At 38.0% G+C, this 21,621-nt stretch overlaps 1 protein-coding gene across 3 annotated transcripts in view; it reads right to left on the bottom strand.

Moving 5' to 3' along the window:
* Positions 1-21,276, bottom strand: part of LOC106805844 (hypoxia-inducible factor 1-alpha-like) — a 94,419-nt gene extending 73,143 nt beyond the window's left edge. For all 3 annotated transcript variants that reach the window (XM_014807604.1, XM_014807605.1, XM_014807607.1), the window contains exons 1-7: positions 21,127-21,276; positions 9,932-10,119; positions 8,948-9,087; positions 7,640-7,819; positions 4,708-4,895; positions 2,872-2,978; positions 866-1,013 (exon numbers count right to left, since the gene is read on the bottom strand). In XM_014807604.1, the coding sequence (XP_014663090.1) occupies positions 866-1,013; positions 2,872-2,978; positions 4,708-4,895; positions 7,640-7,819; positions 8,948-9,087; positions 9,932-10,119; positions 21,127-21,155 (980 nt within the window). In that variant the 5' untranslated portion in view covers positions 21,156-21,276. The remainder of the gene's footprint in view (positions 1-865; positions 1,014-2,871; positions 2,979-4,707; positions 4,896-7,639; positions 7,820-8,947; positions 9,088-9,931; positions 10,120-21,126) is intronic.
* Between the last annotated feature and the right edge of the window lie 345 nt (positions 21,277-21,621).

The following is a 21,621-nucleotide window of genomic DNA, read 5'->3' as shown; positions in this document are numbered from 1 at the left end:
GGGAAAAATTACTTGTTACATTTTTCTTGCTTGCTGACTGCATTTATCAATTCATTACTGCACCTGGGCAAAGTATGACTCAGCAGATTAGAAGGCAATACACCTATGGACTGATGCATACTCATCTTTACGAGAAATTCAAGAGCCGCGCTTAGATTACCAATGTATGGTTAGGTGCCTATACTCCTAGAATGAGAAACCGCGTTGGCAGCATTTATTCAAGTATTAATTCTGTAATCAACCATTGTCCTAAATATTTGTAAAATGCAAGGAAAATACTTCATCTGCTATCAATCTTTTGCCACTGAGGAGGTGCAATCATAGAAAACCAAATACAAATGTGCAACAAGAATCAGAATGAGAATTTGAGTTCAATTTAGAAGACGAAAGACGAAGATGATTTAAAAAGGCGATGTGCATTAGCTACAATGGATACTATTAGTAGTCGTTACAGAAATCTATGTTGTTTGTTAAAAATAAGAAATGTGGCAATGGAGCTAGTTCTATGTAAAAAAAAACACCAAACTGGAGACAACTGACATTTATTGATTTGGTCTGTAAATGGAGTTGGCTACATTGTTCATAATGGGATTGACCTAAATCTCTGACAAGGCTCAGGTAGCCATCCTAGATTGTCTCTTCCTCTGCACTGATTAGTCATGTAGTAACATAAGCTTTCATATAAATGACACGTCTTTAAAGGTAATCCTCGATTTGTTTTAAACACAATAGTGAGGACCCACACCTTGGTGGACCATGACAGGTTCAGATCCCCAAACTGCTTAAACTAGTCTGCCATCACCACTAAACTGTTAAGGGCAGTAACGCCACGCCACGCCACGCCATGTCACATCACATCACATACCTCAAAACGTGATTCACACAGACGACGCATTGTGGCTTCTGAGTACACTGGTTGTAGATGATAGTAGCCTGTGTCTGTACCCACGAATAGCCACCCATCTTTGCCAGGAATCGATATTGGCCTGTTGTTGTCTGACCCTTTGCAAACACTGTAGGAAATGGGTAGGAAGTTATGCACATTGTAGTTCAGCTTTCTGTGTAAAACACACATCAATAAAGTTATAAATAGTAGTAAGAAATAGGAAACTTGTGTTTGTGCTAGCAGAAGCACAGAGTATTTAAATGTCAATGTCACAAAAAACGTTAGGTTAAGAAACATGAGAAAGCATGAATTATCTGCAGCAGCATGTCATAAACTGCCCAGCATGGCTAAAAACAGCATTAGCCAAAACTTGTCGTGCGAATGAAATTTCAATCATGACTAGCATGGCCTGACTACTGACTGTCGAACATCTAGTGAATGGATATCATCACGAGTGATATCAGCAGAGTTAAGCATGTACAATCAAAGAATAATTTAATTTGATTGATTTGCAGTTACTGCGCTCTAGTGATAAAGGGACACATGACCCTGTAGCTTCCTTGCATGTTTTCAGTTAAAATAGCTTTAAATTATGATACATAAAAAACATTATTGTTCAATATTTATTAGAAATATTATAAAACTTAATTTTAATTTTTTTTTTTTTTTAACTGACAGTTATACCATTTGCTTGCAACAACGGTGGCGGCTCTATACGGACTTCCATTGACAAAGTTGTGCAACACAACTTTTCGGCTGCAGACTACAGACAGAGGGTGTTTCTTAGTTATTAACTTAAGAGGAGAAGGATTGCAATATTTTATAAACAAATCCCAGTTTCAGTTATAAATTGTACGAATTTGTCCTAAAGAAAAATTGTTTGGTTAAATAGCAGTTAGGTATGAATATAATTCCACTTTTGTGATAAGCCCTCGGTCTGTAACGTGCAAAATAAATCGGCAGAAGCGCCTTTGTCAGAGTGGCAGCACAATCAAGTGTAAAACTCTGCTCTGCCACCACCTCTGGATATCCAACAGAACTGATACTAAAGCTTTCAAATTAAACCAGGTACATGTCAGCTGCATACAGGGCATGCAAGCATAAGGCTAACCTGTGTTTCCATGAGTTTTCCATTACCTAAAATGAGGATTTTGAAGTCTTCCTGACAATTCTCATATTTTCCAGATCATCACAATACTTACTGTGGTATTGCTTGAGTAACAAACAGCAAGTGTTTACGGTAAGGCCAACATATCTTAAAATACACGCAAATCGCTACTTTTACTCAAATATATGCAATGATTAAAATTTTATTTGTTTACTTTTTGTTGACACTGTTACACGATGATCCACGTGTTTCCCCCGAGACCCTATTGCTACACTTTGTTAATGGTTATTTGCATAAAGTCATAGAGATGGTGTACCAGTCCAAAACCACTAATATTACTCAGTGAGACACAGTTTTCGTCTGGTGAAACCAATTACAAGGCAGTTGTCATGACATTGATGAATGTGGTTGTCTCATTTGTTATTTGGTATACCATGAGAGTACAAACTCACAGTAATTTTTATATTGGGGTAATCAGTAACATGTCAATTTATAAGTGAGACATTTAATTTGTCAACATGTTTTCATTTTTCAATTTGCTAGAGAAGTAATAATTTTAAAAGGTACATTTTCGTTAGGTTATAGCTTCTATCTTTGTGACTCGTATTGCCCAACCAGTGGTTAGTGAACAAACTGTTGCATGAAGCTAATGTTACTGCTTCTCAGACAAGATAGGCTCAATTTCATGAAGACAAAACATAATTATAGCAAATTTTCCAAGGCATATAGCCTATTCTCCATGACTATTCAGGACTAAACCCTATTTACAGGATTTTTCACAACTGGAAAATAGCAATTAAAAATTCCAGAAATTCTACGACTGTCCAGATTTTTTAGTATGCATACAAACTCTGTGTACACTTACACATATACTTACAGTTTCTGAAGCTGCGAGTCAGATGTTCACTGTCCATAGCATGGTGGAACTCGTACATCGACTTGTTGCTCAGATCACTATCACAATATCCAAGTAAATTCGACACTCTGTTGTGAGAAAAAACGGTATTGGTATTTGAATAGCTTTGACAGTGTCCTAGATGCTCATGACACAGTTTTTGCAGTACTATCATTGATTTTCCTGTACAGTTACCTTCCTATATGTGTAGCTCAAATTGGCTGAACAGCACTTTCCGACTGTAGCCATTAGTGGTGTGCGTACCTGACACTTCTGCTTTTCTCTAATTAGTTAGAGATGTAATTTCCCACGCTCTAGTATCAAACAATAATAGATGTATTCATTCTGACACTATTACCACATCCTCATCTTACTCTGCTAAATTACAATACTTCGTATGTTATGTCTTTTGCTTCCTTGCATTTGTTCTGCACCATGCATGCCATTAATTCATACATCACAGCTAACAATCAACCCAGCATAACACTCAGCATTGCAATTAAAACTATAGAATAGTTACTTATATACCTAATAAGGAATTGAGTTGAAGATAGAAGTAACACTTTATTGTCTGGAGTGTATGGATATATTTTTGAACTATTAATATTTTACTAAATATTAGTGTTGGGAATTGGTAGAAAATCAGATTGATCATCATTTTCAACAACTGCTATTCAACAGATGATCGATTTCATCGTTACTTTCTTAGGTACTATACACAGTTTGAACAAAACATGCAATATAATTTGACAAGTGTTTAAGCGGAGTATTTACACGTGGAATTGATAGGATTATACTTAAATCTATCTTCTAGTAAGTGAATGGCATGATTAATTGATTATACTACGGGCAAGCAAACAGGTTATATGACTAGTCCAATATAGGTTGGCATTAGCCAATTAAAATCAATCTTCAAAATATCATGATGGATTACTCCATTATGAAAGCAAACGACCACAAGTTGAACAATACCCTGCGCTACACTTCGTGCCTACGATAATAATCGATGATTACACACACCACTACTAAATAAATAGATTCCTCTAAGGAAAATCACCCATTTATTGGTAATACTAAAAGGTGGAAGAAGCGTTAGTACCGCAATAAGCCAATAATCTGTTCCACGCACCCATGCAAGGATACATAATGCAGAATTGTATTGTTGGTTCCAAATGGAAAAACATGAGAGTAATACTAATAGCAACTGTATGTAAATAGTAGCAATGTAAGTAATATAAATTTATTGCCCATTCAGTGTTAAACAAAAAACTATTGGCCATCAGTAATGAACTATTTCTTTGACATCCGAAATAACCTCCATGGAATTAGGAAACCTATATTAATATGCCTTTGGTTTAGGTATGGGTGACCAGCCACGTTAACAATTACCTAATCTAATGGTTCATTGACTAGTTCATTTATATTGGTTTAGCCTGCAAATAGCAGACTAGAAGCTAGAATATCAAGTTGTATACGTTTTTTTAGTAATCTAAAACAAAATTTTGTTTATTAGTGATTCATCCAGGGAAAATGCCTGTTTCTAACAAACCTACAGCAGGTATCAAGAGGGACATCGATGGATGTTTGAGGAAAACACTGCCCTCAGCAACACACCCAAATGGCATCAATGGAGATTTGGGGAAGACACTGCCCCAGGTATCACACCTGAGCGACATCAACAGAGGCCTGGGAAAGACTGCCCACAGTACCACACAGGAGTGATATCGATGGAGCTCTGAGAAAGACTGAAAGTGCTGTATGTAACACATCCAAGCAACATCAATGATGGTCGGCAAAATACACTAAGGCAGAACCCACCTGCTGTCTGTGAACGTGAACTTCATGTCCATACTGTGGCGGCTGATGAACGTCTTGCTGTCGAGTGGTGATTCAATGTTGGAGGGGTGAGGGATTCCCTGACACACCACGACCAAACAGGACGACATGCCCGCCGCATCCTTGTCATCCTCCTCAACGACCACAAAACTGCCCGTGCATTGAATTACCTATGGAGAACAAACCAAGCAAAATACATTATAGAGAGAAAACTAGATGCTGAAATCACCTGGGATGACCAAAAAAAAATACAGATATAGTTCAGTGAATATGTCAGATACGTTATATATCTATGTCTGTATATACTGTGAGCTGTATGAAATGCTCAATTTCTAGTGTGATTTTATTATAAAACATAAATCTAAGAAATAATGTACAGTTACACACCACTCACTCATTACCTCCGCCTAACGGAGTTGGAGGAGGTTATGTTTTTGCTCTCGTGTGTTCGCGTTAGACTGGTACTCGCTCCCAACTTATTCTCCCATCGAGTAACTAAGCCGAGAGGTGGGACCGGATACCAGTCTAGTGTTCGTGTGTTCGTGTGTTCGCGCGATCGATATTAGCGCGTCAGCCAGCGAGACAGCCAGCCAGCCAGCGCAGCGACCCAGCTCGTAACACATACATGTTACATGCTGGCGGAGATATGCACTCTCCGTCAGTGCACTCTGTCTAGTTACCTTCGCCCAACGGAGTTGGAGGAGGTTATGTTTTCGCTCTCGTGTGTTCGCGTTAGACTGGTACTCGCTCCCACCTCGATTCCCCCATCGAGTAACTAAGCCGTGAGGTGGGACCGGGTACCAGTCTAGTGTTCGTGTGTTCGCGCGATCGATATTAGCGCGTCAGCCAGCCAGCCAGCCAGCGCAGCGAGCCAGCTCTTAACACATACATGTCATATTCTGGCGGAGGTATGCACTCTCCGTGAGTGCACTCTGTCTAGTTGCTACTGTGGCATGCGAACCAGACTAACCCACCTAGGCCATCTTATAATCCACATTAAGCAGCCAATCATTGCATAATCACACTGGGCCTCAAGAGAACATTTGCTTGCCCAAGGCACTCTAATAATGTGACCCACACTTGCTAGGCAAGAGGCACACCTACCTGGACACGCATATACAGCGGACTTTATTGGATCTGTGCTAGAAACCTGTTTCACACTATCTATGTACATGAACTAACACGGAACTACATAACCACCATGAAAGCACATGGGACAAAATATCAAGTGCCTAGAAACATTTCACAGACACTTCCGCTGTTCAAGGCGAAAAAATCGTGTTTTAGTCACTGCCCTCACCTGCAATGATGTCCTAATATATCCCGAATGCTGCTTCATACCCAGCTGAACATTTGCACATGAACCAAAAATAACATTTTGATTGTTGTTTAGAAATTCTTCATTCCGTAAAAGTCACATAATAGGATGGCAACGATACGCCTAATCCATTATACGATACATATTTATATGTATCATGATATGGTACATGATACAAACTACTGAATAAAACTTGAAGTATGCTAATTTTGAGGAATCGTCATTCAATTTCCCAGAAATAGAATCAAAATTTACACAGCACCGAGTGATTGCATGGTGATTATGGCATTTTCAAACCAGCATGCTGCTTTTATCACACGAAAACATGCACAGGGCACCCAACAACAGATATTTCGACAATCTGACGAAGGCAGCAAGTGGGCAGTTAATTTGAATTAAGTACAGATTTCTGTTTGGTGTATCGTGGTGTATCAATCAATATTCATGTGCAGCTGTATTATGAACAGTATCACGGGCAATTAATCATATTATGACAATTAATTGTATCATAAATAAACGTTGCACTACTATAACAATAAACACATACTACACACAAAATAAATACATCCGAGTCTCGATTATCTGACCTAAACAGAGCCTATAGGTTGGTCAGATAGTCAAAAATGTTGGAAAACACAGAAACGGGGTGAAACAAATCGCGAATTAAAATAAAGGTGCAGCATAATTAAGCATGAAATCAGGTTTAATAACAGTCATTAATTCTACAGTATAACTAAATAGACACTATTACTTAAACCTAGATTAACAACACTATTACTAGGGTACAGACGTATTGTTAATTGTTTAAAAAAAATGGTTAATTGAAGTTTATTTTCCAGATTTGCTTCTCTACCTTGCAGTAAGATTTTGCCGCATGTCAATGAGATGACATCACCACCAGCTAAATCCCCTTATTGTTTAGTGTTCGTGGAGTAAAACACTGTACAGTACACACATAGCACACAAATTGACCATGTTCGATATAATGTAGTAGACTTGAATGTACGACCATCGATTATCGAAATATATATATATATATGGAGTTAATGAAGACAAATTTGTCTTCATTAACTCCTGATATATATATATATATATATATATATATATATATATATATATATATATATATATATATATATACATCTCCACCACCACCACACCAATTAGTAAGTGGTGGCACGTCGTAGGGTGACTAACGATTTTCCTGTACAGTGATAGGGAGTCACAAGTTAATGTGCATTTCCTGGTACTAGTCAATGCTAAATTCTTGTATGCAAAGGAAGTGCCCGATTAAGAAGAAGGTGTCTGTATGCCCTTTTTAACAACAAATTATTTAAATAATGACCACAATATACTTTGCAAAATAAATACATAATAACTTCTTTCGACAACATACCTTACATATATATCTTATTCCTTGGGCACAACCACATGATGTCATGTGTGGCTACTGTAACACTAACAGTATATAAATGTATTAGAGCCTACCAAGTATACGTGGCATCGGACACGATATCTAACATAAAATTCTGCCCACCCCGTGCAATATGCGAAAAATAGACAGAACAGAAGCTACAGAACGTTAAAGCGCAGTACCTTCCACGTGGCAGACTTCAGGTTGACGTTACGTCCCTTGTTTGTCAGCGTGGTCTTCATGCGCAGCAGAAATGAGCAAGGCCGCCGGTTGTGACTCATCTTGCTGGAGAACTGCTGGGTAAGCTCCGAGTGGTCACAGGGATGACTATAGTCATAGACACTCTGACCGGTGAGATGCATCTTCAAGTCGAATGGTCGCGATGGAAGGTCGAGGAAGACAGAAATATAGACAGAAACAATTAGATTATCTAAGAACAATTTGATGACATCTATGGTGTTTTTCACAGCCTAGTTGCATACAAAATTTAACATTTTTCCTAACAGTATTACTGATGACAAAAAAATGTTCATAACCAAACATTAAATAAGTGGAAATTCACAAGGTGGTGATTCATATCTGAATTACAAGTCTGATAGCCTCCAATTTCATCGATAATAGGCCAAGGCATTAATACTAGTGCCCTCTTATTAAAATGTCTCATATCAAAAGTAAATTTTGCTTTGATAATTATTATTTTATGAAAGACATGATTTTAAATTATTTTAAATCAATTATTTATTTATTTTATTAGATTAGGTTCTCCAACAGAGCAAGCACTACAGCCTTTACCACTCCACATTACGTAATGGAAAGCAATTGAAGCTATGTATCGACAGAGTTAGTTACTTGCATTTAACAGCTAGCAAACTATTGCCTTTAAAACTGTTTTTACTAGCTATACACAACCATGGTATCACAGCGAGCGATGCAGAAGAGAAAAACAGGAATGTACGGTACAGTACGTCAGCTATCATAAAACAAGCTTATATGAATATTATACCTAGTAGTGGCGCTCGTAGGGTCTATGTCCCCCAGGGTACTGCCGGAACGTACCCTGGTAACTATGTGATATGGTTAGCAGGTTAGGGTTACTATTAGGGTTAGGGTTAGGGAGTAGGCGTAGGCGACTCCCTAGACTCGTTAGTGGAGTAGGCGAGGTACGGTCCGGCATATTAGATAGTACCAGGGTCCGTTCCAGTATACCGGACCGTACCCAGGGTACGTTCCGGCAGTACCCTGGGGGACATAGACCCTCTCAGCCCTAGTGGCTTGTTTTTCCGAACTCGATATAACTTCATTTAAGCTCTTAGAGTTGAATAATAATTATTTGTACTAATAATGGGCGGGAAGCATGGTGTTGATTTCTAAGAGTGCTGAGCGATGTGAACAGCGAGTGCTAAATGCGTTACAAGTGCGCAACGCTACTATGAACCACAGATGTTTTCTGATTAAACATATGATACCTTAGCACACAAACCATTAAATACCTGTGCCAATCCAAGAAATTGTGTGACGTTTTCGGATATAAAAATGATATCGCCATCACGGGATACTACCAGGATGAAGCCATCAAGAGCCTTTAAGTATTCCTGATCAGAAATCTCATTCTTTACTAATGGCAGTTTTACTGTGAGAGGAACAAACGAACACTTCTCAGCAATAGAAGAAAATTAGAAGTTTTACACAAAAATATACCATGTTTAGTGAATAAAAACACATGGACAGCTGCACCAAAAGCTATTCTGCAAGAGTCAATCAATCTAACATAAATTTTTACACTTTTAAAATTACACAAAGCCCACATACTACGCTAAGAATTTATATCTAGCTTGCACAAAAAGTAATACTGTAGCAAACACAGATAAACATTTAGATATCAGGATCACTTAAAAATCCAGGAATCCAAAGCATGAGGCTTATCAGCATACATGTTAATTTATTACACATATTTACCAAAATATAGGGCTGTCATTGATATGAAAATATTTCGATTTTGATTATTAAAATATCTTTTCCCAATATTTCAATCTGATTCGATCCGATTCGTATAACATAAATATAATGTTTCAATCCTTTTTGGCATGTATGGTAGCCTTTGCTGTAATTTTTCTAATTAAATTAGTACACATGACGCTCCATTGCATGGGACTAATGCTTCTCTGCTGTGAATGCAATGCCTAGTTTAAGCAACTAATAAGAAAGAACACACCGAGAAAGTATAATAAACAAGAAACCAAAAAAATATCATCTATATTGCAACGTGAACAAAATGAAATAGAGTGAACAAAATCCATCGCGATACATCAATGGCCTTGGTATCAATGACAGTCCTACCAAAACATATTAGTAACAGTTAACGGTACACATGATAATTAAGATAAACACCTTGGTATACCGTGTAATATCCCTTCATTATCCAGCTCTCAATAAAATCACAGAAATATAGCACTTCAACTTAACACCAAACTTACAAGTGTTGATCAGCTGATGTATCTTAAGCCAACTGATAGTGACACGCATAAGGGAGGCCTTGTCAAGATGTGACACAGTTTTCGTTGGGAGCGGCAGCAGTGCGGCGATCTCGTAGAAGATCTCGGACTCTTTGCCGCGACGACATCTTGCTGCATCCCTGGATTTCTCTTTTCGTTTCACCGAGTTGCTGTGGAAATAAGTACACATTATAAACACGTGTGATTGCAAGTTCCTATATCAATAAGGTGACTGTGATACGAAATAACCACCTTAATAGCTTGCTACCATTTAAAATGAATATTACTGACTGATCATGCACACAAGAATACAATATGGAAATGCTGGAAGTATATCATTTATGCATATAGTTTTCATACTCATTGGGCTGTGCTTTCAATTTTTTTCGAGTTTTAATCAGCTGTACCAACGTCCAGACATTAGAGCTAGTCTGCTGCTCTTGACATGTGTATAAAACATTACCATAGCATCAAGAGTCTATCAATATCCTGATAGCATCTAAGATGTATTAGAACAAAATTATTCAGGGGCAACCAAGTTCCCATAACACCGATCACAAATGAAAGTGTCAATGACACTGTAGCTCACCTTGGGTGTGATAGAAGAGGGAGGGGGGATATATAAAGCAAGAGTATATATGGGAGAACTCCCATTATATACTAGTTAGCATATATCTCCCATTATATATACTCTTGATAATGAATTATGATATATGCATAAGTTTTGATGCGAAAATAAATGTTTCAGATTTGAAAGTCTGAAATCTTGACGAGAGATGGCGCTACGCCTAAATGATGGCCATTTTGGTTTTCAAATATCGCACAAATAAAAACAATAAAATATTCCAGTCAAATTATTGTAACGAAGAATCTAAAACACAATATTACACGTATATAGGTATGATTGTAGAGTTGTTGACCAGTTAGACGAAATAAACGTAATATTAGGACGTTGTCATCTCTCCCATAGGAGTAACAACTGCATGCAATTTAAAACAGGTGGGTCAAACGGTTCTTGAGTTATCGTTGACTGCAGGCAGACACTGAAATGCATAGTGAAATTGCCAAAATCTACCTAATTTGCATAATAATAAAAAAAATCAAAACCTGTGTGATATGTTTTGGGGCCAGTCCTCATTCATTCACATACCAGAAATGAGCAAATTCCATTGAACCTGAACTGACTTATGGCCATTTCCATTTTTGCCAAAAAGTGGATGATCGAGGCTCGAATGTAGGTCGACTGGCATGCTCCAAAATAGGACGTTCAAACCTCTCCCATAAGAGTAACAACTATATATGCAATTTGAAACATGTGGGTCAAACGGTTCTTCAGTTATCGCTGACCATAGCCAAATGTTGACGGACAGACGGACGGACGGACGTTCGACGGACGACACCCCATGGTAATAGCTCATCTTGACGATGTCAAGGCGAGCTAAAAATTCATATTTCCTTTGGCTTTGTTCTAAATGTTCAACGATTGCCACATTAATAGTTACAACGAATCTTGAATTAAAACACTTTATGTGTGTGGCATCTTGTTAATCCATTCCCTGTAACAAAATATAAGAATGCTAAGCACCACTATATTTTTTCGGTTTGCAAATTCGACTACACAAATATAATTCGGATTATTCAGATTGCACAAAATATTAGGAGAACATAACTATTATGCTCCCTTAAAATAATCCAAGTTTATAAAACTGTCATGATGACATTTCACTGCTCCACTTATTATAGTTCTCATGGTTAGTTTATACTATATTACTTTGTCACTAAATTATTATTCGTCCCAATTTTTAATCTTCAAACTGAGGTTTTGTTACTTAGGAAGTTTATAGCCAAGGAAAGCTAAAACCAGAAAAACTTTACTACAGCTGTTCGGACAAGTATTCACTGGCTAACCTTGGCGTAATCATTCTGACATTCAGAAGGATCACTCCAAGGGCTAACCTACAAAAACATGCTTGCACTCTATCATGCGGCAGTCAGGGTTGGCAGCAATTCAAGGACGCGTAACTACTTGTGACAACTGGTGGATAGGTTGACTAGGGTGTGCGCTAGTGGCACGTTAAGCTTCCGCTACCATTTTTTGCTGGTGCCCTGTAAACTGTTTTAAAGTAAACCACTTTTCGCATGCGAGTCTATACATGTCCTTGACATACTACACTACCAAAAACAAATCAAAGAATATAGATGGCTGGATATATAAAGCAAAATTGTTGTGACATATTTAGGTCCCTTACATACATCTATAGAACAGTTTACTAATATCAAAGTTAATTTATGGCAATTTATATGAGCCTAGATTAAATTCACTTTAAATAAAAGCAAACATTCATCAGTCCTTGTGTTTTGGAAAAGGCAGGCGAGTGAAAAATCGCACACCTTAAATTGGCTCGCCGAGGTGTGTGATTTGCATCGGAGTGCCCACAGGGCACGAGGCAAACTAGGGGGGTTCGGGGGCATCCCCCCCGGAAAAAAATTTGAAAACTAGACTTCATGAAATGCCATTTCCAGCATTTTGGGATAAAAATTAGCTCTGCATTTGTACTCTTAATTTTGACATTTTTTAGGTGATTTTTTTTTCATCTAACAAAATATCAGTTCTTGAACATGTGGTTAACTTGAATCACACATTTAGCATGTTTAGTCAAAAAGGAACAACACTCAATTTTTCAAAGCATATTAAAACTATTAAAACTTTATCTAAAAATACAAACAATCACATTCGTCGTTCTAGAGCGCTTTGCGACTGTCGTTATAAACATGTGAACCGACTTCCGGCAATGTCTGTGATGTTTACAACCGTTTGCGTTTATCTTCGAGTTTATAAGTTGAATTAATGAAAAATAAAACACACAAAAAAAAAGTGTGCGTTTTGATAATGCTTAGATGCGCGTTTTTTCGCACTTCTCCTGATCAATCAAGGCGCGCGATGGCGCGCGAGCGCGATCGCGCACCTTAAAACACAAGGTCTGATTCATGGTATCCTCCGCTACACTGCAGTTATCTAAAAGTGGGCAAAACGTAAACTAGCACTGATGCGTAAAATTTGATGGTTTTTCTTAACAGATATTTGTGGAAAACAGCCACTAGAACTCTTGAATGGCAAACGCGCAGCAAAGTATGGGGGCAATTATCAACATCATTATATTAATTATGATTACAAGCATCGGCGTGCCACAATGCAGTGACTGTGGAGTGGATTTATAATTTTATAGAATTTGTTAAGAATTGCAGTAAATTTTAATTAATTTCTAGTGAAATAGCGACAGGATAAACATTCACCTGCACGTGATTGCTAACAAAAACGCTGTTCACATAAACCACCATGAGCAGCACTTCTCATTTTTCGGCTACCCTATAAAATGTTCTTCAGTTTACAGTATTTTAATTAATTATAACAAAAATTAATTAACATGCTTTCCTTGCATACTCTCATGGCTAAATGTACATAAGAACGTCGAGCTATTTCAGTATAGCCACACCTATATTATGGGTGTACATATGTTGCGTTACGTTTCCATACATTGCGCTCTATTTCCTTGTCTTAACCCTTGCATTCCACATATTTCTCTTCAATTAACACTCTACAATTAAAATTTTCATTGCGGTAGTCTTTCACATTATCCTAATTACGCTCTACTTTAAAATGTGCAATGTGAGACATGCCAACTGAAATGTTCCACCGCCACATCCTTTAAAAACAGCTTTTGATTAAAATACGGTTTCAACTAATCACAATATACAACTGATCAGTGAAAGTGGTTCAACGAGGTATAAGCTTTAACATATTGAGGAAAGCCTATGCAAATGCACAAAAGCTCCTTCACAAGTGCACGCATTCATACACAACAGGTAACAGGAATTTCAAACACCATGACAAATAAATGCATAATGGATCTTACACTATGAATTCCAAGGAAAGACTGACGTTTTAATAGATATTCAGTTGTCTTCACATATTAAAAATCACCATTACAAATTACATAAACTAGTTGCTCTTTTGCTACAATAGTTTAAAAAAAAATGTATCCCAAAATAATAGGAATTTACTTCTCAGCCAACTACTTTGCCTTTTGCTGTCGTTAGGAATGACTTACAACCATGATTCGTAACATTACACAGGAGAACACTCCTCACCAATATATATAGTAAATTCCAAGTTCTAACTCAGATAACTACAAAATTTCGGATACTCTACAAAATATTTAACTAGAACATCACAAAATCTTAGAGCACCCCCCCCCCCCAGAGGCTACACGGTTAAAACAGGAATATGTTCAACAACCAAGTAATTAGTTTGATCTCGTTGGACCGAATGAAGTATGAATACTTCAATGTTATCACACAAAAAGTTCTCAATTTCTTACAATGCCAAAGTGCACCTTCACTGACACGCACCTGTTCATACCAGCCTATATAAACAATACACTAATATTTCGAGAAAAAAACCATCAAACAAGGCAATTGTGTTAGCGGGATTCTTGTGAGCCATTAACATTGAGAGAAAACTGCTTTTAACACACACACACACAGATTTGCATACGATGTCGTTAGTAGGCGTTCCAGATCAATATTTGCTTATAAACCACTTACGGTTCCAATCGGTGATACGTCAACTGTGAAATACCATAACAGCATGGCCCACAGTTCTGCTGACAATCACTGCCATAGAAATACGGCTGTTGTCTAGATGGGTACACAATATCGTGTTCCATCTTCACTGCAGGCTCATAAGCCGCTGGCGTTTCTTCATTAAACCGCATGTGTCAATATGAAAACGCAATCGAATCAACAAGTGAAGTTCAATTCGATCGAGACACTTTCCGCAGTATCACTAACCGTAACACAGTAACATAGAGTCCCCGAGTTAGTTCAGCTTTCACAACGATCTTTACACAGAAGACGCTTTCCAGAACACATCCGATGGCATTTCAGTAAATCTTTGTATCAATATTATTTGGGAATCTTAAATGATGAACACTTGAGCAATTTACTTATTTGGCATGCAAATCCTCTAAGAAGCAACTGTGATAAGTAATCTACGCATCACAACTGTTCTATCTGCAGGTTGAGCATAGATGTAGGTGAATGAATACGCCTACTTGATTATGGCGTTACAAGCAATGCGGCTCAGTAGACGAATGACATGGGTCAGTACGGATAGTCTTGCACGCACACTCGCTATATATAACGGCTCATCTGTTAATCTCAGACCACAGCATCCCAATGACAGGAAAATGAGCATAGCTGCACAATGCGCCCAAGCTGTGCGTCGTTATTTCTTCAATCAGTACCGTGCATGCTCAGGAGTGACTCCCGTACGTACGGACAGTCAGTCACTAATAGCAAGGCACACACGTGTAATCTTGCACACTGAGTATAATTAGTATCTAGTAGGGACCATATATTTGGCCAAAACGACGTTAGCACTACAAAAGTATACATGTAAGCTGGCTCAGTGTATTAATGAACAAGCAAGATAGGATACGCTCGCTCATCTTATATAATATAGTAGCAGCAGCGTTCATCGCAGACTTGCAATCACTGCGAGACACGCGTTGGATGCAGGGTACACAGTGACGCAGGTGAAGTCCCATCTCTATGATAAATGCAAGGATCATTACAGACAAAGATTAGATAGTAGCTAGCTATCTAGCCATACTCATGCGCACATTATGGCAACTAAGATTACAGAACTGTCGTCTCCATGGCAACATGACTGGTGAATTCACATACATGATGATTATATCTTCACCTGCTGGCAGTTCATTCTGCCAGGGTGAATGTACTCCTATTGATGGAAGATATTAAAAACTAGGTTCACGAAAAATAATGACATTACTTACAACTTGATTTTATCAGGAGTGAATAATAAAGATTCTCTATTATTCACTCCTGATTTTATCCACAAGTGCCGCAGAGCGACAGCGCTCAACTGACGTGTACTGTAGTCAGGTATTCTTCTGATAAACTCACTGGCAACCGAATCAAGTGCGCCCTCCCATCACCGCGGTCGCGCTCAGAGCATATATCTAGGATACTACTAATACAGATCTAAAATCTATGATACGCTTTGCCATACCGGTAGTACAGTAATAAAGATACAGCTGTGTAACTTTAATGACTTTGCTATATTAACATGTTAGCATGGATATATACGTCGAGCGCGAGAGTAGTGGTGGTGGGAGGGTGGGGAAAGGGTGGGGGGAGGGGGTGAGTGGAAGAGGCTCTAATAGCAAAAGCAGTTCAGTCCTTTGTTAATAATTAAAAAATCCATGTTTAACCCTCCTCTTGAGGGTCAAAAGGTTATCAGACACTTACTCTTCGCACGTCAGCGGAAAGTACATTTCATGGTCCTTTCAATAAAGGGATCAAAATGGTAGGTCAGCGCTGAAACAACAAAGTTTTGCACTCGGTCCGTTAGACCATGTCCTCAGAAAATGTCTGATATCTGACCTTTCCCCCCCACTGCCCTTTGACCTCCAATTTCGCGCTGGTGATGGGGTTCCTCCCCATCACACTATACATCGAATATTACGAGCGTAGGTCGAGCCGTTGAGATTTTTCCCGCAATTCCGAATTTCCTCCTATACCTTAAGTTAAGGGGAAAATATTCCCCCTCCATTGACACATCTGAACCTTTGACCCTTGACTCCCAAATTTGACATCCCGAGTCCTTTTCGCGATCCCCCCCCCCGACGTCCGCAATATCAAGACCGTACGTCAAGCGGTTAAGATTTGTGCCGTAAATGTTGACACAAGGACGGACGGACGGCCAAACGGACGGACGGACATTCATGCGATTCTACAAGCTGCATCCGACTTCGTCGGCTGAGCTAAAAACGAAGCATACATTAATATTAATAATCTATTTCATATACTGTTGATGCTGATCTATATATAGGTACATAATGTACCTAACAGAAAGACAACAGAAAGCAGGTATGTGTACGCACACATTTCTAACTTCCATGACAAGTTACCAAGTGAATACGTCACTGTAAATAGTAAAAGTAAAAAAAAATATTTCCACTTTTTCACAGAATGTAAGTAATTCTGTTCACTTTTTATGGTTACATTGCTGCATTATACTTCCTATTTTACTATATTGTTTGATGTAAGCATACACTCGCGACTCATACATAGCCCATAGCAAGCAATTAAAAATTTAATGTCAGAATCATAATATCAAATCGTCCAGGTTTTTTGGATTTTTAACTAGTTGAGAAACAATCTTATCAGGTAAGAATTTGACGGTGCATTTAGTCCCATTAGTACTTACTTCTAATGTAAAAAAAAATGGCAACAAACATTTTACAAATATACACCATAGAAAATTCGTGACGTAGTCAATTTAATTGCAATTTTCAACATGCCAATACATTTTTTCTTGGCATTATATATATATCTATAGGGTATAAGGTATAAAAGCATCGAAAGACAAGATAAATGAGCAGCATGGCACATGGACATTTGGGTAGCCGTAGAAGGAAGCGAGAGGGTATATATATATATGTGTATATATCTGTGTGCTTGAGTATGTTTGTATGTCTACGCATTCGTACACCTACAATTGTGATTATGGTCAGAGGTGATTTCCTGATTATGAGGAAATTTTTAATAACAGTATGCACAATAGGTACATAACACATGCATAAGAATTCAGCTCCATTGTTGTACTGATGACAGTAAAGAGTATTCTCAACACCTAAACTAGCCCATAAACGCTTCGAAGCAGTAGTATCTGCAGTTACCCTAATCCAGAGATGCCAACACATATTTGAAGCAATCTGTAGTTTCTGGCCATCAAATTAGTAGTTCGAGGGTCACGTAGTGACCTGAGTTTGCTAGGGGGTCCGGCATGCTGGCCATCAAATTAGTAGTTCGAGGGTCACGTAGTGACCTGAGTTTGCTAAGGGGTCCGGCATGCTGGCCATCAAATTAGTAGTTCGAGGATCACGTAGTGATCCGAGTTTGCTAAGGGGTCCGGCATGCTGGCCATCAAATTAGTAGTTTGAGGGTCACGTAGTGACCCGAGTTTGCTAGGGGGTCCGGCAATGCCACCCCCCGGAAAATTTTTTGATTCTGAAATGCAATTTCCTGCATTCTGAGGGTAAAAAATGACAATAAATTTAACAAAGAAAAAAAAATTTCCATCACAGTGAAATTCGTAGTTTGATACAAACTGGTTGTAGTGGTCCAAAAGGAATAGAAATTCGTATAAAATACGAATAAATCGTAGTGGTTGGCATCTCTGCTAATCATGCTTGAGACTGGACTGCAGTAACAGATAGCACATTTGGATATATTGAAAGTAGACTTCCGTCAAAAAGCCACAATCGATTAAATAAACGTTTTCTAGATTCAGGGCACTTAATCACCATCAATTGACATGATATCCCAGGCATAGATACTCGGCTTTTGCATATATATAAGAACACTGAGACTACCCGTTTTAAAACAGAAAAATTGTGTGCCATTAACACTAGCATGTACACACAGTATATTTATGTAGCATACAGTACCTGGAAACAATTGGGAGCTGGTATTCCTGTCATTTCCACCCTATTTCTAGTGTACTTGCTATAAGGTATAAAGATGGTTAAATATGTAATGTAGTAATTACTAAATTGCTGTTGCTGCACAGCAACACTATACTACAGCTAAGTATCGACAAATTTATTATAATAATGATAACTAGCATATTTGCAATGAAGATTATAGTCTTTACATATATAATTTTTGTAAAAAAAAATTACAATGTACTCTCCAAGTTGAAATAATAAATTGTGCATAAATATAATTACTCTTCATTTTCCATGTAAAACTTGTATTTATAATATAAGTGGTTAGTAATATATATATATATATATATGCTAGCTGAGCCACTGAGCCATTTACTACTCATGTTCCTTGGGTCTCGAACCACATGTTATACAATGGAAGCAAAAGAAGGAAAAGAGGATCATCATTATGAAAATTTGCACTGCGTGCATTCCTTCTGGAACACATGACCTCATGATTGATGTAATGTAACTGATTGCAATGGACATGTCTATAATTTTGCAATTCAGGAATATTCTCTATAATATGAAGTTTGGGAATATGCTGCTGAGCTATTGCTTTAGATTCTTTGAAGTGTTTGTTTTATATTTTGCTTAATGTATATATATGAACAATATATAGTTATTTATTCTGACTTCATTTAAACCCATACCTTAGCACAATATTCAAGGGGGTGTAAATGTAATTGGGCCCATATAATTAATCATCACAAATGATATCAAACCTTAAAAGGAAAATCATACTTCCACATACCAGGGTTCTTCGCTGACTTTTACGCACATGTCTGATCTGAGACATCTTCAAAGCTATACAGCTATTTGTGACACCTCATAACTGCAGGCATGGCTCAACCGGGTAACTAACATTCCTAAATTTCTGGCTGTGCTTAACTTTGACAATCCCTACAGAGTTATGTTGTGTATTCACAGCTTGATGTACACGCCTCTCAGTCTGAACTGATGGAGTTCACCTGGATATGCCGGCGCTTACGACACACATGACGAAATGCCCGATTGGCCAAAATTCCTTTCTGAAATTCCTGGCGAGGACCCTGCATACTAGATAGGATATGCATCTACCATCTTATGAAATAGAATGATAGCATGCTGTAATTTACAGTAACATTTTACAAATTTTATCATGTTCAGCTTGACAACAGCTTGAAAATTGGTAAAATATTCTACATTAAATTCATGGTGCCTGTTTGAAATTGTTACCACTGCAAAAAGTTCAGTTGGCAACTCCACTAGGTCAAGTGTACAAGTGTACACACACAAGTAAAAAGAGTACTATCTTTTAATTATAAGTGCTACGAATATGCTTCATCCAGTGAGAGGGATTGCCAATCTTCACTTGACCATGATACATTTTTAGTAAAGGTTAGAAGTTTAGCATGAAGAAAGCATACACGGAGAGGAGGCCAATCAAGTTTGGCAGTGGATATTTAACCATATACGGCAGAGTATCCACTTCAGCTATTTTACCATACCACACATTTGATTGGCTAGTAAATTTTTTGAGGTCATCAACATTACGTTCGAATCCCATAAGGTTTAGCTATCTAAAACACTTCTAGGTTCAAATCCCATTTATTTCTACACATTTGTAACCCCGTTTGATCATAGAAGCTATTTTCCGTGAATCATGTTTCCAATATAAAACCTTTTGAACACATTCATAATATACTAACACATAAATATACTAGCCAATCAGAAGTACTGTACGATAAAATTTTGCGGAAGTGGATACTCTGCCGTATACGGTTAAATATCCACTGCGATCAAGTTGAGCCAAATCAACTTCATGCAATATGCATGTCCTAGTTAGTAGTAATTAATTTAAATTAACACCATTGACCTAGTAAGTAATCAAAGTATGCCCCTATGATGACAGTTACACACCTTCATTAGCAATGCTAATGCCACCGACTAGGAAATTAATTTCTGTACGCCACCATTTAACTCAGCGAGCTAAAAGAGTTGAGTGTTCAGCCTACTAGTGCTGAAGGGGTTGTTGTCGTATCAGGTACTACATATATGTACCCGAGGTACATAGATATATATGTAGTAATTTAGGGTTTAGGGTTTCCGTGTAGGGCCTAGAGTAGGCTGAACACTCAACTCTTTTAACTCCCTGTATGATGATATCTGCGATTATCCGTGCAATAAACTCTATTTGAATTTGAATTTTGAATTTTAATGACTAATGACGTATTGTGTAAGACCATCTCTAGAACAGACGCCTGAGACGGATCTCAAGAAGTACTACTACTAGGGGGCCTACTAGTACTAGTACTACTACTAGTACTAGTAGTAGGATGAAGGAACACTCAGACTAGCCCAAAAACGGTTTGCCTTGGTGACAGAAAAAGCGAACTTGGTCCGGAAAACTAAAATTCATCATACCGGGCAAAATTTCCCCATTTCGCACACATCTGGTTGTTACTGTATATCGTGTTCACTCATCACTGTACTGTGTACACTGTAGTGTAGGGCCTACTGCGACGTAAGCCATGTTTGATTGTTTCCAACTTCTAACAGCATATCAAACTTTAGTAGTTCAACTTAAATAATTTAATGTTTTTATTATCTTCTACCTACCGCCGTTTCTCTCTAACTAAAGTTGCCATTCCATGCACAACACGTTCACATCATAAACAGTTTTTAAAGTTTCAACATTCATATGTTTCTCTCCAGAATTAAATCATTCGTGGCTTTATTGAAGTTTCGCAAACAAGGTCACTTACGGGCAATGCGATCAAAGTAATGGAGCGCCATCTACTGGCTCATTGCGCCATGATTAGAGAGTCCTACGAAATCGCAGGACAATAACCTTATTATTTATTATTAACTTATTATTATTTATTGGTTATTGGGCTGAGATTTCTATGGACTACCCAAAGTTTCTACCATTAGAGAGAGGTGCTATTATACACAGCGTATGATATAGGATCTCTAGAGTTAACGTCTAATATTAGCCCTACCATTACTTCTAAAATTCCGACACGCACACGCACACGCACACGCACAAGCACACGCACGCGCCCAAGCACACGCACACGCACGCACGCACACACACACACACACACACACACA

Source organism: Priapulus caudatus, unplaced genomic scaffold (genome assembly GCF_000485595.1).
Source record: "Priapulus caudatus unplaced genomic scaffold, Priapulus_caudatus-5.0.1 Scaffold129, whole genome shotgun sequence".
Taxonomy (NCBI): domain Eukaryota; kingdom Metazoa; phylum Priapulida; class Priapulimorpha; order Priapulimorphida; family Priapulidae; genus Priapulus; species Priapulus caudatus.
This window is presented reverse-complemented; position numbering and strand designations above follow the sequence as displayed.